Raw genomic sequence first — 13,575 nt, 5'->3', positions numbered from 1 at the left:
TCTTTATCAGTAATACAGCGCTAAGAAGATCCCTATCAGATTCATAGCAGTAACAGGATGGTGTGTTGTGGGGTTATGGGTTGATTATAATCTAATCTCAAATAAAAACTGCTCTGTGTAGCGTCTTTGAGGTGAATACTTTTTTGAGGTGAGGGAACGTGGCCTCAGCAGTGCTGAAGGACCACATTGAACACGCCCCACACAGAGTCCCCTATGAGCTGGATCATGCCCCTTCTCCCTCTCTGATTGGCTGATGGAAGGCTGGCCCCTGTGTAATTTGACACCATGTGGTTGAGTGCACTTGCAGGGGTTTATCAGCTTCCTTCCCTCCCTGCCCCCACTCCGCCCCTTGCTGCACAATCACAACCCTCCACTGGAGATATTGTCCTCTGTGTGGCTATTTCAGAGGATGGCTCTCCATATGCCAACAGCTTACTCTTCACAGGCACTGATGTTCACAAATAGATTCTATTTCCTTTAAAAAAATGTCCTCAAAAGCGTAGAGGATACAGAAGAGAGAAGAAACATATCTTAATATGACAAAATAAATCTGACTTCATTGCTGTAAAACAAAGCTCTGCACCTTTAAATGTGAGATGTGAGGGTGATGCGATGGCATCGTCTCCCAATCGGCTTTGAGAGTGTGCCGCCACTCTCCACCCCCCACATCTGTGAGCACCTCCCCACACTGCTGTTGGTGGTGGACCAGTGAGGGATGTAGGATGATGGGGGACTCAAAGGAGGTACTGTGCATCGTGCCGTCTCTATGGTTGATGTGTCCTTATTTACGTGTGTCTCTTTCGGGGAGGAACACTGTGTCTTGTCCTTTGATGCAATCATGGGTTAGGTATAATATCAGTGCTAGAGGGCTTCATTTTTTTGGGATGTGAATCTCTGCTTGCTTTTGCTTTCAGTTCTGCATTAACATATTAAACAGAATTGTGAGAATCCATCCCAGCTGTTTCCTATTTGGATACATTTGAGTGAATATGGCTTAGGCTGTGATAATAACAGGGATTTTGATCTGTTTTGTATCTTGTGTGAGTGATTGTGTGTAACAAAGCACGCTAATTCAGCTATCTTGTGGATTTAAATGGAACAGAGAAGTCAAATGGTTTCATTGCACTGTGCATGTGATTGTCTTAGACGTCTTAGCCTGTCTTCACACAATACATTATGTAATAGCTAAATGCTGTGCTATCAGATTCCGCGCACCGACAAACTGACCTTTGTACCATGGGCATGATATAAAAGTGTTAGTGTCACTCCAGTGATGAGAAGATCACCAAAATAAGCTTAAAAGTGTTTTATTAAAGCTGCAATCCTGTGCTCTACTGGAGCTCACTTGGGTGGTGAACAATGATTTCCTGTAAGGGATCTGTGTCTCTAGAAGTTTCCTGACTGATTGATTGACTGACTGATTGATTAGTTGATTAATTCAGTTTAGATGTTTGTTCCTAATCATCCAGCACAGAACAGATGTAAACATTTTTGTGAATGTGTGTCAGACTCAAAATATCAGCAAAGCACAATACATATGCAGCAATTTTGATTGCTGTCATATTAAATTGTAGGCAAGTGAAATATAAGGAAATGAATCACAATCTATCTAGAACTTGAATTAAACAATTACAATGTGTTCTCACCCTGAACTCATCCTGAACAAATAGTTTGTCAAAACTCCAAAAGACACACACAACAACAAAAACATAATGTACTTTTGGAAAAAGCAAGCACTTCTTCGAAAATTATTTTAACTGTCAACCAAAGTGGCCCTGATCTCATGGTGGTTCCTCCCTCTTTTGACTTCTAAAAGCAACTATCCAACCTATGGCCTATCTACATGGCTCGACCCCACAAATTACCCATTCATTACTGGCACTTGGGCGTGGCATTTGCATACCATTTGCAAACAGTTTTGTATAATCTGTTTGATTAAGAGAACTGTAGTTCAGTGTTTTACAAAAATAGTGTGTTGTAGAATTACTAAATGGGTGTAAAGCAGAAATTGTTCTGAAGGTTTAGGAGAACATATCAATAGCTATATAGCTCCATGAGTTAGTAGTGTCAATGATTTTTCCACAAGTAACCATTTTTTGTGTCCTAGCAGTTGCAGAAACTGTAACCACACAAAGCACACCTACCAATAGTAGGCCATGAATAAAACACTCTTGTGGCTTTTGCTTTTTTGTGCATAGACATGGCCTTTTGACATCAAATTTGTAAACACAGATCCACACAGATAATCCACTCTCTAAATTATGGATGTTTATTCAGAAAGTATTTTTCAATATAAATAGTTCCCCCCTTACAATCTTCAAAAACACTTAAGTAATAGTTTAAAAAAAAAAAAAAGTATTTGTGCCAGAGAAAATACTTCATCCACATCACTTGTGATGTGATGAGCGAGACCTATTTAAAAGGTTTGCTAGAAATGTGTTATCAAATTACAAACTGAGGTAAAGCAGAAGGTTGTGTTTACAGTTTTGTGAATAGTATATCAAATGACAGTGTGCATTCAGCTTGACACATGCGGCAAATGTACTGTCTGGCATGTGTTGGCAATGCAAGTGTTAATGGTTTCAGAGAGTGTGATTCAAGAATCATTGTTGCTCTTAAAGCATCTAGAAAACCCCCCCCTCTAATTCCTTTGTTTCAGCCAAAAGCCGGTGGCCTTCACAGTAGCTCTGAGTAGACATGTGGAACTGTATCCAGAAGCTGATGTTGGGATGGCTTCTCCTGGGAAATGCGGCCAAATCTAGAGGGACTTCCAGACACCCAGATCCCTCTCTCAGGGTGGTCCTTTGAGGCTTCTAGTTTCACGTGGAAGTCCACCGAGCTGAGACTGGGCAGACATGGCCAAAAGGGATTACCTGGTGGATGCGGCCCGGCAAATCCGTATGGCCCTGGACCGAGAGGTCAGTGAGGACTATGAGGCTGCATTCAACTACTACAAGAAGGGAGTCGACTTGCTGCTAAATGGAATACAAGGTATTACATACTTACATATTAATATGATAGACAATGATTTCATTATTGTCATTTTGCTTAGTGTCATTTTATTTTATTTTGTTCGGTCTGCCTCCATTGTTCTGTTACTATGTAACAAAACAAATTATTATTTATATAATACATATTAGGAACTTAATTCTAAATTGCTCATATATTTGTGTGTTGTGTGATTTGGTTCCGGGGTGGAGTGTTTTCCTCGCCGGACGATTTTGGGAAGTTGGAAAGAGTGCGCGTGCGCTTGGTTACGGTGCGCTGACTTGACATAGTTTTCGTTATGAATAAAGAAGAAAGCGGAATTGTAACCTGTTTTCGTTTTACCACGTCTGAGAGACTTGGAACTCTACAAACCAACAAGAATTATCAGGTTTCAATGTCATGCAATAGAACATATTTAGTTAGTTTAACAGCCACTTCACATATGACATTATTATGAACACCCCACTGTGTATACTGCAGCATATTTACCCATCCTATACGTTATTCGTTATATCAACAGATGTTACAATACTATTCACACTGTTGGAATAGTTTACCATTGACAGGTGCTTCATCTCGCTGGACAGCACGTAAAAACTGAAAGTAAAACTTTACACCAATCAGCTGCTCTCTCACACTAACTGTCATAATTCTGTGTTTAGTAGACCCAAACAAGGAGCAGCGTGAAGCAGTGAAGCGTAAAACCACGCAATACCTGAAGAGAGCTGAGGATATCTTCATCTCCCACCTGCAAAACAACTATCAAAAGGGAGGATCTCAGATGGAGGTATGGAGTATTCACTTCAATTGATAGCCTTCTGCTACCCTCACTGTTGCAATGGGGTCTAATCAGTCATACTGTATGTGTCTCAAAGGTTTTTTCCCCCACATGTTAGGCTACATAGCTACCAACTGTTAACTACCAGCTTAAAGAATACAAATGCACATGGGTATTTATTAGGATACATTTATTTATTAATTTATTGATCACGTGTCTACAGAAATAAAATATTGATTATTGTGAAATAATATTTGCCCCATTTCTTCAGAGGATGTATGGCAGAAAGTGAAACTCAGTTAATATGCTTTCTGTGTCTGGATTGGTTAGCAGGGTTACAGCAGCCTAAGGTTCCGACCAATCAGACACCTAAACTCGCCAGTGGAAGATCTAAAGATGTATAAAGTTGTTGGCATCATCGACAAGGTTTGCAAAATTCTGTATTTGATCAGATCTCTTGAACACACATCTTCAGTGTGAAGTTCATTGTGAGTCCATGGATCATATGATAACTGCTGCCCTGTGGACAACTCTGGAGATTACATATCAGTCTGAAGGACTGTTCATAAATATGCCTGTCTGCCTGATTTCTACTGTATCAACTTGAAGAACTTACCTTTGGGAGAAATATAGCTCTGTTATAGTTCAAATATATCTCCTGTCAATTCATTCTTTATTGAATCTGTCTTTTTCTAGGTTCTGACTGTTCAGAGTCTGGTTTGTAAGGATTCATTTGTGATAAAGGTAATTTTATATTTTAAACATCCACATCCAAGGAGTTGTATCTTGTAGTTGAATCTGCTCCAAACGCTACACATTGTCACTAAGATCTATGCAAATCGGGACAATAGTTTTGGTGTACTTCTAACAAATAAACAAACGAAGCCAACCGACAGGGGAGAAAACATAACCTCTTTGGGGTAGGATCCAAGGGCTTGGCAGAAGTATGCATTCTAGAGCCATTCTGGTTCTATTTTGTGACCACCTTAAAACACTTAAATACTTAAGGCCTGGTCCAGATCTTTGTAGTGAGGGTCCTGTCTACAGGTAGATACTGTATTGTCATACTGGACTCTTTAATAGCATTGAATTACTATCTCTCTCCTTTTTTAGAGCCTTCCTAAATCGAGTGGAAATTGCCGTGATAGGCCTACTATCATCCCTCAGAATGTTCCCTGTATGGTGAAACTGCTGAGGTATTACGTCAGTGAGGATGCTGTCTACCTGCATCTGGACCATGTGACAGGTGAGGAACAGCAGCTTCTCAATGACGCAGCACCACACTACTTGAACAATCACAATATGCGACTGCACTGTGTGATTTTCTACTGCAATCATGTATTGCAGTTGGATTGCATAAGTGCTTTTGTTTTTGTTTTTTTTCTTTCTTTCTTTTAAATGTCAACATGAAAAACGTAAAAATATAAACACAGTAAATATATCACACAGACACACTTTATTACACTTATTCATTTAGCAGACACTTTTCATTCAAAGTGACTTAATACTGTATCATTCTATTACCATGACTACACTGTCCCCGTAGCAACTTGGGGTTAAGTGCCTTGCTCGTTGGTGGCACATTGGTGGAAGCCGGGAATTGAATCCACAACTTTTGTAGGCTTACTGCATGCTAGCCTAGCTACCACCACCCTGCACGCACGCACACACGCACGCACGCACGCACACACACACACTACTGCATGCTAGCCCAGCTCCTAAACCACCACACTACCACTGCTTCTTGACAATATGACAATGTAAGGCAAATGAAGGAGTGATTATTAACTAGTATTCATGTTCTACACAGGAGGCAAGCTATTCTCTAAACTGCACAAACTCAGGGGACAGCCAGCGAAGGAGCATCCTGAGTGCTGTAGTCAGCACAAGATCGGACTGAAAAACAGCTACACATCACCAGCCATCAGTGCGGAGTATGGTCAAGACGAGGGTCCGACGGTGGTGAGATCCCCACCCACGGAGGGAGGCCCTGCCATCACGACCTCTCCAGCGTCCTGGTACGAGGCTCAGCAGCGACTGGAGACCTGTCGGACGCACTCCTACAGTGAGGAGACGGGCTGTTTGCAGCATTCCAAGTTGGAGAAACTGGACGCCAAGTTGAACCGGGAGTTGTCATTGAACGCAGCAAAGGCACCACTCGAGCTTTCAACGTCCTCATCTCAGAAAAATCATAGTCTCACCACGCATCTCAGTCCCCACTCAGATCTACAGCAATCACCAAGCGTGAATTCAGAACAGCCCATACATGACACAAGACCAGACAGAACCATGCACAGCTCAGAGCTGGCCAATGCCTGTCACTCTTCTGATCCACTGCACAAGTGTGGGGCTTGTATGACGGCGCTACACACCGGAAGTAATTATGCAGTGGATAACGTTCAGACATCTTTGGAGCACCCTCTCTCCACAGATCCGAGGCGGACGACAAATGACGAGGTGGGAACGACTGCTGCTGAACCTGCCTCTTTCTCCAGGGAACTGAACTCAGAGACAAAAGGCGAAGCCATTGATCCAAGGTGCAATAAAACATCCTCAGGAAATGTCTGCTCTCAGATTGTGTTGAGCAGCGACGAGTTCAGTATGCAGCACATGGTTGACCCTGCTGGTGGGGGATCGGTATCGGGAGAAGTATCGGATGAGAGGCTTCAAAAGCCAGAGGAGGAGGGAAAGGGAGATCTGGGTTCACTTGACCAAGAGAGACTTCAGAAAGCCGCACATGAGCGTGGCTTAGGCTCTCCATCTTCTGGCCTCGCCAGAGACACTCATTCTCCAGACGAAATGGAGGACCTTGACATTGAGGTGGATGGCTGGTACCATGTGCCTCAGTTCAAGAAGCAGGTCTCCAGAGGCAAGTCCTCGCATGGGCACTGGGGCCTACCTGAGGCTGAGGTGTGCACCTGGGGAGCCCAGATCCTGGTGGCGCTGGAGAGTCTTCACGATCAGGGTATCATCTGCAGTGACCTCAACCCAAACAACATCCTCCTCAGCTCTCACGGTGAGTGGCTCTTCTACATTGCTATTGGTGTGTGTGTGTGAGTATATCTTCTACATTGCTATTGGTGTGTGTGTGTGTGTGTGTGTGTGTGTGTAAGGATCTCTTCTACATTGCTATGTGTGTGTGTGTGTGTGTGTGTGAGAGTATCTCTTCTACATTGCTATTGGTGTGTGTGTGTGTGTGTGAGAGAGAGTATCTCTTCTACAGTGCTATTGGTGTGTGTGTGTGTGTGTGTGTGTGTGTGTGTGAGTATATCTTCTACATGGCTGTTGGTGTGTGTGTGTGTGTGTGTGTGTGTCTGTCTGTGTGTGTGTGTGTGTGTGTGTGTGTGTGTGTGAGTATCTCTTCTACATTGCTACTGGTATGCTTTGCATACTAGTTACATATTTTACTAGTGGATTATGTCTGTCTTAACTGAAATATATTATATTGGGCCACATATACGAAGGAAGCTATGGGTCTCTCTGGACCAAGTGTGATCTTAAGGATGTTAGTCTACAGATTGCATACAGGTTATCTACATTTTGGTCTTGTGGCAAAAAGCAAGATGTGCAATTGAGAACAATTTGACAAATATTCTGCTCTGCGCCACAGTTATGAACCCGGCCTTAACAGGTGTAAAGTGTTCCGCTATAGGTGGCTATTTATTGCAGTATGATAGTGGCACATGGTAAGGTACACTACTCACTAAAGGTCAGGAATATTCAGCTTTCGTGTGAAATTTCAGGATGGACCTAACATCCACTATGACCTTTACAGGTGAACTTAATGTAACATTCTCTAAACGTTTACATTTGCATGTTCAACAGTTCAATGTGTTTCAGTACTTTCTGTGCTCTCTGTACTGAAACATTAAATTTCACCCGAGAGCCAGATATCCCTATCTTTTAGTGAGAAGTATGTGTCTGGCCCTGTGAGCCTGGTCTTACTTGAGAGTGAGCATGAGTGTGGTGTGTTTTGAACAGGTGAGGTGTGCCTGACCTACTTTGGCCAGTGGAGTGAGGTGCAGCCCGTGATCTGCCCGCGGGCCATGGAGCAGATGTACTGCGCTCCAGGTAACGCCACTTTATGTGTTTACATCTCTGCTCAGCGCCAACACAAAACCCTACATGAGACTTTCTTATCCACCACACATCTCATGACGCCAGGCTCACCACAGTGGAAGCACGGGCCCTCTCCTGTGTTACACCGACACTGTGGAACTCACTCCTCTCACACATTCACGCTTTCAACGCTTACTGATTTTTATTACTATAATACATGGGTCTTCAACCGGGGGTCCGCGACCCCTAGGGGGTCCGCGGAGGTACTGCAGGGGGTCCGCGAAAATATTTCGTCTGAAGCATTTTTTTCTCTTCCAAAAAATAACATTTGTCAAAGTTAACATAATGTTCAATGAAAATCGCTTCATATTCGTTTTTAAATAACACATTGTAGGCTACCCATGAATCATGCATGTGATAATGTGATCCCTGTAACATTGTGTTACCCAATGGAACACTTTCCCCCCCGTGCCTTTTAGTTAAATAGCTTCGTTTTCAGCGGCATGACCATTAACAAACTCGTTCTTTTCATTCTGGGAGATAAATTACGTTTCGACTGTTTGATTTGTTTGCTTAATGTCGGGACTGATGGACCCTGAACTTTGCGGGGTAGCCTATTTGTTCTGTGTGATGTTTTGCTTTGTTTTTTTTTAAAAAAAATGAGAGTCTGCGGTCTTTGCACGTCAAGGCGTTCTGCGTGAATTCATTAATCCAACGTTCTCCGCGATGTCATACCATCAAAATGAAACGATAACGATAATCTTGTTTGTTTGTGTTTCCTTGTGTAAGACAAGTTATATTTACACAAGATGCAGAGGCTCTCTGTCTGTATCAGGTTGAGCAAATGAAGCTTTGCCTGAATTTAGCTGAATTTATACCACCAGAGAGGGTTAAAGCGGAGCTTCTCACACTTGAATATTAATTCGCCAATGTGAATGTAACGGTAAACACAGCAACGTTGTATCTAAGACAGCGGCAATATAAACGAAAATGATAGTAGCAGTGGTATAAACGGGATAATCAACTCCGCGCCGTGCGTTTATAGGAAAATAATGCACTGCAATAATGCCTGCGGCGTCGGGACCTTATTAACACTTAAAACGTGCATTATTTTCCTAGAAACGCACGGTGCGTCGTTGATTATCCCTTACATATCCACCTTAGTTGACCCTTGTGACATTCATTCTATTATAGGGCGAGTTTATGCAACACTATGTAAAGAATTATCAGAAACGAGTTGTATAAAGCAGTTACCCCCCTGTTAATAATAACTTATGTTTAGAATGTGTGCGTTCGTGTGTGTGCGTGCGCGTACGTGCATGCAGGTAGGCACTAATGACTAACGGTTCAAATGATAGGCATGATTTGAGGTGTGCCAGGTGTGGGGGTCCGTGCTCAGTCTCTCTCACAGCCAAGGGGTCCTTGGGCTGAAAAAGGTTGAAGACCCCTGCTATAATATAATATTGTGTGCTGACATTTTTTTATTGTGTTATACTCTGCAAACAAATAAAATGTCTTATTATATTACTAGCCCTGGGGAAAAGGACAAGTCAAAGTAATAATTCTATTCAAACCTTGATGATATACAGTACAGTACATGTACTGTAGGTACTACTACTGTAGCCTACTACAGGTACTGTAGTTTCACAATCACGGTCAGTAGCTTGTTTCAGTGGTTCTAAATGAGCCTGCTTCAAATGTCTAAATGTCTTTTTATGTGTAATATAAATATATAAAAAACGAGATGCTACGCAAAGGGCAAAGTCAAACTCAAAATGGCAGCAGTAACTGAAATAACCTGAGCCACTCACTCCATGACCCAAAGCAGCACACATCCCAAATATCAAGCAAGAGCAGAATAAGCAGAAACAGGGCTGTTTAAACCGGAGGGAGAGGGCTTGGACGCTGATTACTGATGACTGATGGCTGGAGATGTGGACACTGATTACTGATGACACACCCAGAGGTCTCTGGAGCAGATCTCTGCTCCCATCTAGTGGTAGACTTGCAGTACGACAAGTACAGAATGTTCTCATTTTCTGCCTACAAAGTTTTATTTTCAGTTTCTATAAGTTATTATTTTTCCAAGTGCTTATAATTTCCATCATTAATAATACACAGCAGTGCACAACAAATATAATACATTTTGAGGTGCACAGAAACATGTACAGTATGTGGGGAATTCTAAGCACCTGATTGTAAAATGACCCACTATAATTCACAAAATATCTTTCGTCTCCTAAAGTAGTAGATATACCGATACTAGTACACATTTATACATTTTGAATAAGCCTCTGAGATGTACAGATACATGTGTGTTTCATGTGTGTTATCCACAGAGATAGGTGGGATGGCTAAGATCACAGAGGCGTGTGATTGGTGGAGTCTGGGTGCCTTGCTCTTCGAACTTCTAACTGGGATGGTAAACCTCTTTGACTTCTTTGAATGGCATTCCTGTTCCGGCTCTGAGGCAGACCGTTCTCACACATAAACACTTTGTCTGATGAAACCTACTGTTCAGAGTGTGTTTTCATGTGGAGAAAACAATGTTCCATACAGTTCAAAGCACTTACCATAACAACGTTTGCTAACTGAGAGAAACAGGCCCTCAGAAATCTCTACATAGCACAGAAACTGAAACAGGCCCTCAGAAATCTCTACATACTGTAGACAGAAACTGAAACAGGCCCTCAGAAATTTCTACATAGCAAAGAAACTGAAACAGTCCCTCAGAAATCTCTACACAGCACAGAACCTGCTCTGTTTAACAGAACAGCCTGCCTAATGACTAAAGGTTTCATTATTTGATGCAGTACAAAACCATCAGTATGTCATGAGCTGCATGTGTGTCATTTTGTCCTAATCACGAGCAAGTAAAAAACAAACGCCACTACACTATGAAAGTGCCAGTGCTGCTGTACCATTGGTCATATACGCCTCTTTCGCCCACAGCCGCTGTGGCAGTGCCACCCCACAGGAGTGGACTCGCACACGCAGCTCCTCGTCCCAGACCACCTGAGTACGGCGGCGGCCTCGCTGCTCACGGAGGTACGACCCGTTTATTTATTTATTTATTTATTTACAGAGGAATGGCTCTTGAGATGTGCCAGTGGCATCTCATGTTCGAGAGGGTACTCGATAGGACTGGACAAAGACAAAGGTACAGGGACAAGACACGACAGTACAGAAAAAATGTATCAGACCCTCCACAAGCACAGTTCACACAGGAATCTTTTGCTGCACACCCTGACCCTATCCCCTATGAATCTTGAGTCTCACAAACAATATATTAGCAGGTATGTTCATTAAAGCAACACTAAAGAGTTTTGTTGTACCTTAAAATAATGTTGCCAAAATCATTTCAGTGGTTCATCAACTCGTAACAGGGTGAATGGCTCTTCTGCATTCACTTTGCGGCCCTCTATTGGCTATAACCGCACTACTGTACAGTATGTGAGTTTACCAGACCGGGTAGTGGTTCTGTAGTACGATGGAATGAGACATAAGACACTACAAATTTGACTTGCTTCAATGTCACAATACATCATACTTTCATAAAATCATGCAACATACTCTACCTTGTCTGTGGACATCCTTATTTGCTGGATAAACAAATAGTGTTCGTGCGACAGAGGAAAAGTGCTTTATTGTTGCTTCAACACATACTGATTACATCACCAACCACATATCAATGCACCTACTGTATGCATGCAGCAGCATAACAACACAATCTTTATGCCACCACAGCTCCTTCAGTTTGACGCCGGCTATCGTTTGGGCTCTGGAGGTGGAGGAGTTAGCGACATCAAGTGCCATCCGTTCTTCCACTCCGTGGACTGGCCCAGTTTGGACAGTTAATGGTGAAACATCTCCGTGGACTGGACCAGTTTGGACAGTTAATGGTGAAACATCTCCGTGGACTGGCCCAGTTTGGACAGTTAATAGTGAAACATCTCCGTGGACTGGCCCAGTTTGGACAGTTAATGGTGAAACATCTCCGTGGACTGGCCCAGTTTGGACAGTTAATGGTGAAACCTCTTGGGCTCTTTTGGACCATCAGCGCCCTCAGAAGAACTGAACATATCAACTTCAAGCTCCTCAGGGGTAGGAGGCCTGTTCAGGGCCAAGTTAGAACATCCTCTGAGCTGGGTGATTTCCCTGGCCCTGGGGTACTGGTTGGCTGTGATGGTTATTGAGTGTGCTTGGGTGAAATGGTCTACTGCTGATGGGTGAAGGGAAAATGATATACAGTTGTGGCCAAATTTGTGGCCTCCACAAAAAAGTCCTCGATATTTCTCTGAAATAATTTGATGTGCCAACACATTTATTTCTGGTGGAGTGTCAGTACTGACATCATCTGTTATATTCTGCTCATTTCGTGTTCACTCTGACTGCAAATGTCTCGTTCATGCCCAACAGGGTAACTCTTTATTCAACTGTGACACACACATAAATCGTTGAGCATTTTAACATGCTCAATCATTAGGTGCAACACCCTGCCGGGTCCTCGTTACAGGTACACTAACACAACAGCCGTTACATCATGGTCACGGTCCAGTAGAAATGTTTGTGCTGGCTGAAAAGCCTTCCAGGAAGTGTGTGGCATATTAGGCAGTTGGTATCCATGATTGTCAGAATTGTCAATATGTAGTCTCGGCCCACTCCTGAGCAAATTGCTCCAGCTGTTTCAGGTGTGAGGGGTCCCTTCTGCAGACTGCATGCTTCAGCTCGTTCTGTAGATGACCAGTAGGATTCAGATCAGGACTCACAGAGGGCCACTTAACAACAGCCCATTGTGTTTTCTTGGCCACTCATGGGTGTTTAACTGTTTTGGGTCATCGGATGACCCTTGACCCCTGACCATGAGACAGCACTTTTGGCACCTGGATGGATCTCTATTTCGCTGCAGGATGGCCTCTAGTCTTGAGACTTTTTGTATTGTATTTGTATTGTGACCAGCACAGATTCCAGGTGCCCTGTGGCAAGATGCAGCATAGTATCCCCAAAACATCCCCAAGAAACATCCCCAAGACAGCTCTCTCATGCGCGCTCCCTGCTCCAGGCTCGTTATGGTGCACACAGTGATGCCAAAATGGGGTGCATTTCCCTAAACCATAGTTAACCATAGCTAACCTGTTAGCAACTTAGTTGGTTGGCAATGGGATATTCCATTGCAACCAACAAAGATGCTAACTTAGTTAGCAACTATGGTTTTGGGAAACCTGAGTTGCTATTTTCCGTTTAAATCAGCTGAGTGACTAAGTACTATGTCCGAATACATGATAAAATCGTTTTTAAATGTAATATCTTTTCACAAGGTAAAGCATTCTTTTAAGTAAGTTAGGATCCAACAAATGTGGCCACAGATAATGCTTTCAGATAATTTCTTGTAATCCACAGCTTGCATCCAAACTTGTGTTTTCATGGCTAAGGTCAAACATGGCAATTTCTTAAACAATATGGATTTAACTGGTCATCGATTGGGAAGAACTTGGAGCCAAGATGAGATAATGACATTGATTGTTAATGGAAACCCTATGCATGTACAATGCATCTTAACCAATCTCTTTGTGAACCCCTCATTTCAACAAGGAAACCTCTCTGAGAACTAAGTTATCCTTTTAGGAGGCTTATATGCAAACGGTTGAAGAATAGACTATTTTTTTTTTTGAATAAAGTGTAATATAAAGATTAAAGAAAAAAACTCCCCCCCCCCCCCCCCCTCCCCCTCCATCCACTGAATGTAAACC

The 13,575-nt window shown here is 42.8% G+C and overlaps 1 protein-coding gene across 5 annotated transcripts; it reads left to right on the top strand.

The window, feature by feature from the left end:
- The first annotated feature begins 481 nt into the window (after positions 1-481).
- Positions 482-13,526, top strand: rps6kl1 (ribosomal protein S6 kinase-like 1). Of its 5 annotated transcripts, none has more exons than XM_062523621.1 (11): positions 482-743; positions 2,660-2,991; positions 3,651-3,775; positions 4,100-4,192; positions 4,463-4,510; positions 4,880-5,012; positions 5,577-6,782; positions 7,748-7,837; positions 10,165-10,247; positions 10,778-10,873; positions 11,573-13,526. In XM_062523621.1, exons 2-11 carry the CDS (start codon positions 2,856-2,858, stop codon positions 11,681-11,683), a joined length of 2,121 nt encoding a protein of 706 aa, XP_062379605.1. In that variant the 5' UTR covers positions 482-743; positions 2,660-2,855; the 3' UTR covers positions 11,684-13,526. The 5 variants fall into 5 exon arrangements, with proteins under 5 accessions (XP_062379605.1, XP_062379603.1, XP_062379602.1 ...); XM_062523619.1 differs by having other exon boundaries at positions 4,097-4,192; XM_062523618.1 differs by lacking the exons at positions 10,165-10,247; positions 10,778-10,873; positions 11,573-13,526 and having other exon boundaries at positions 7,748-9,260.
- The last annotated feature ends 49 nt before the right edge of the window (positions 13,527-13,575 follow it).

Source organism: Sardina pilchardus, chromosome 20 (assembly GCF_963854185.1).
Source record: "Sardina pilchardus chromosome 20, fSarPil1.1, whole genome shotgun sequence".
NCBI lineage: Eukaryota > Metazoa > Chordata > Actinopteri > Clupeiformes > Clupeidae > Sardina > Sardina pilchardus.
Note: the sequence above shows the minus strand (reverse complement) of the source record. Positions and strands in the feature narration are given on the sequence as shown.

Excerpts from the sequence above, each read along its gene's own strand:
- rps6kl1 (XM_062523617.1), top strand. The coding sequence starts at position 2,856 with ATGGCCAAAAGGGATTACCTGGTGGATGCGGCCCGGCAAATCCGTATG. Across the intron at positions 2,992-3,650 it reads GCTGCTAAATGGAATACAAG|TAGACCCAAACAAGGAGCAG; the intron begins GTATTACATACT and ends TTCTGTGTTTAG. Across the intron at positions 4,511-4,879 it reads AGGATTCATTTGTGATAAAG|AGCCTTCCTAAATCGAGTGG; the intron begins GTAATTTTATAT and ends CTCCTTTTTTAG.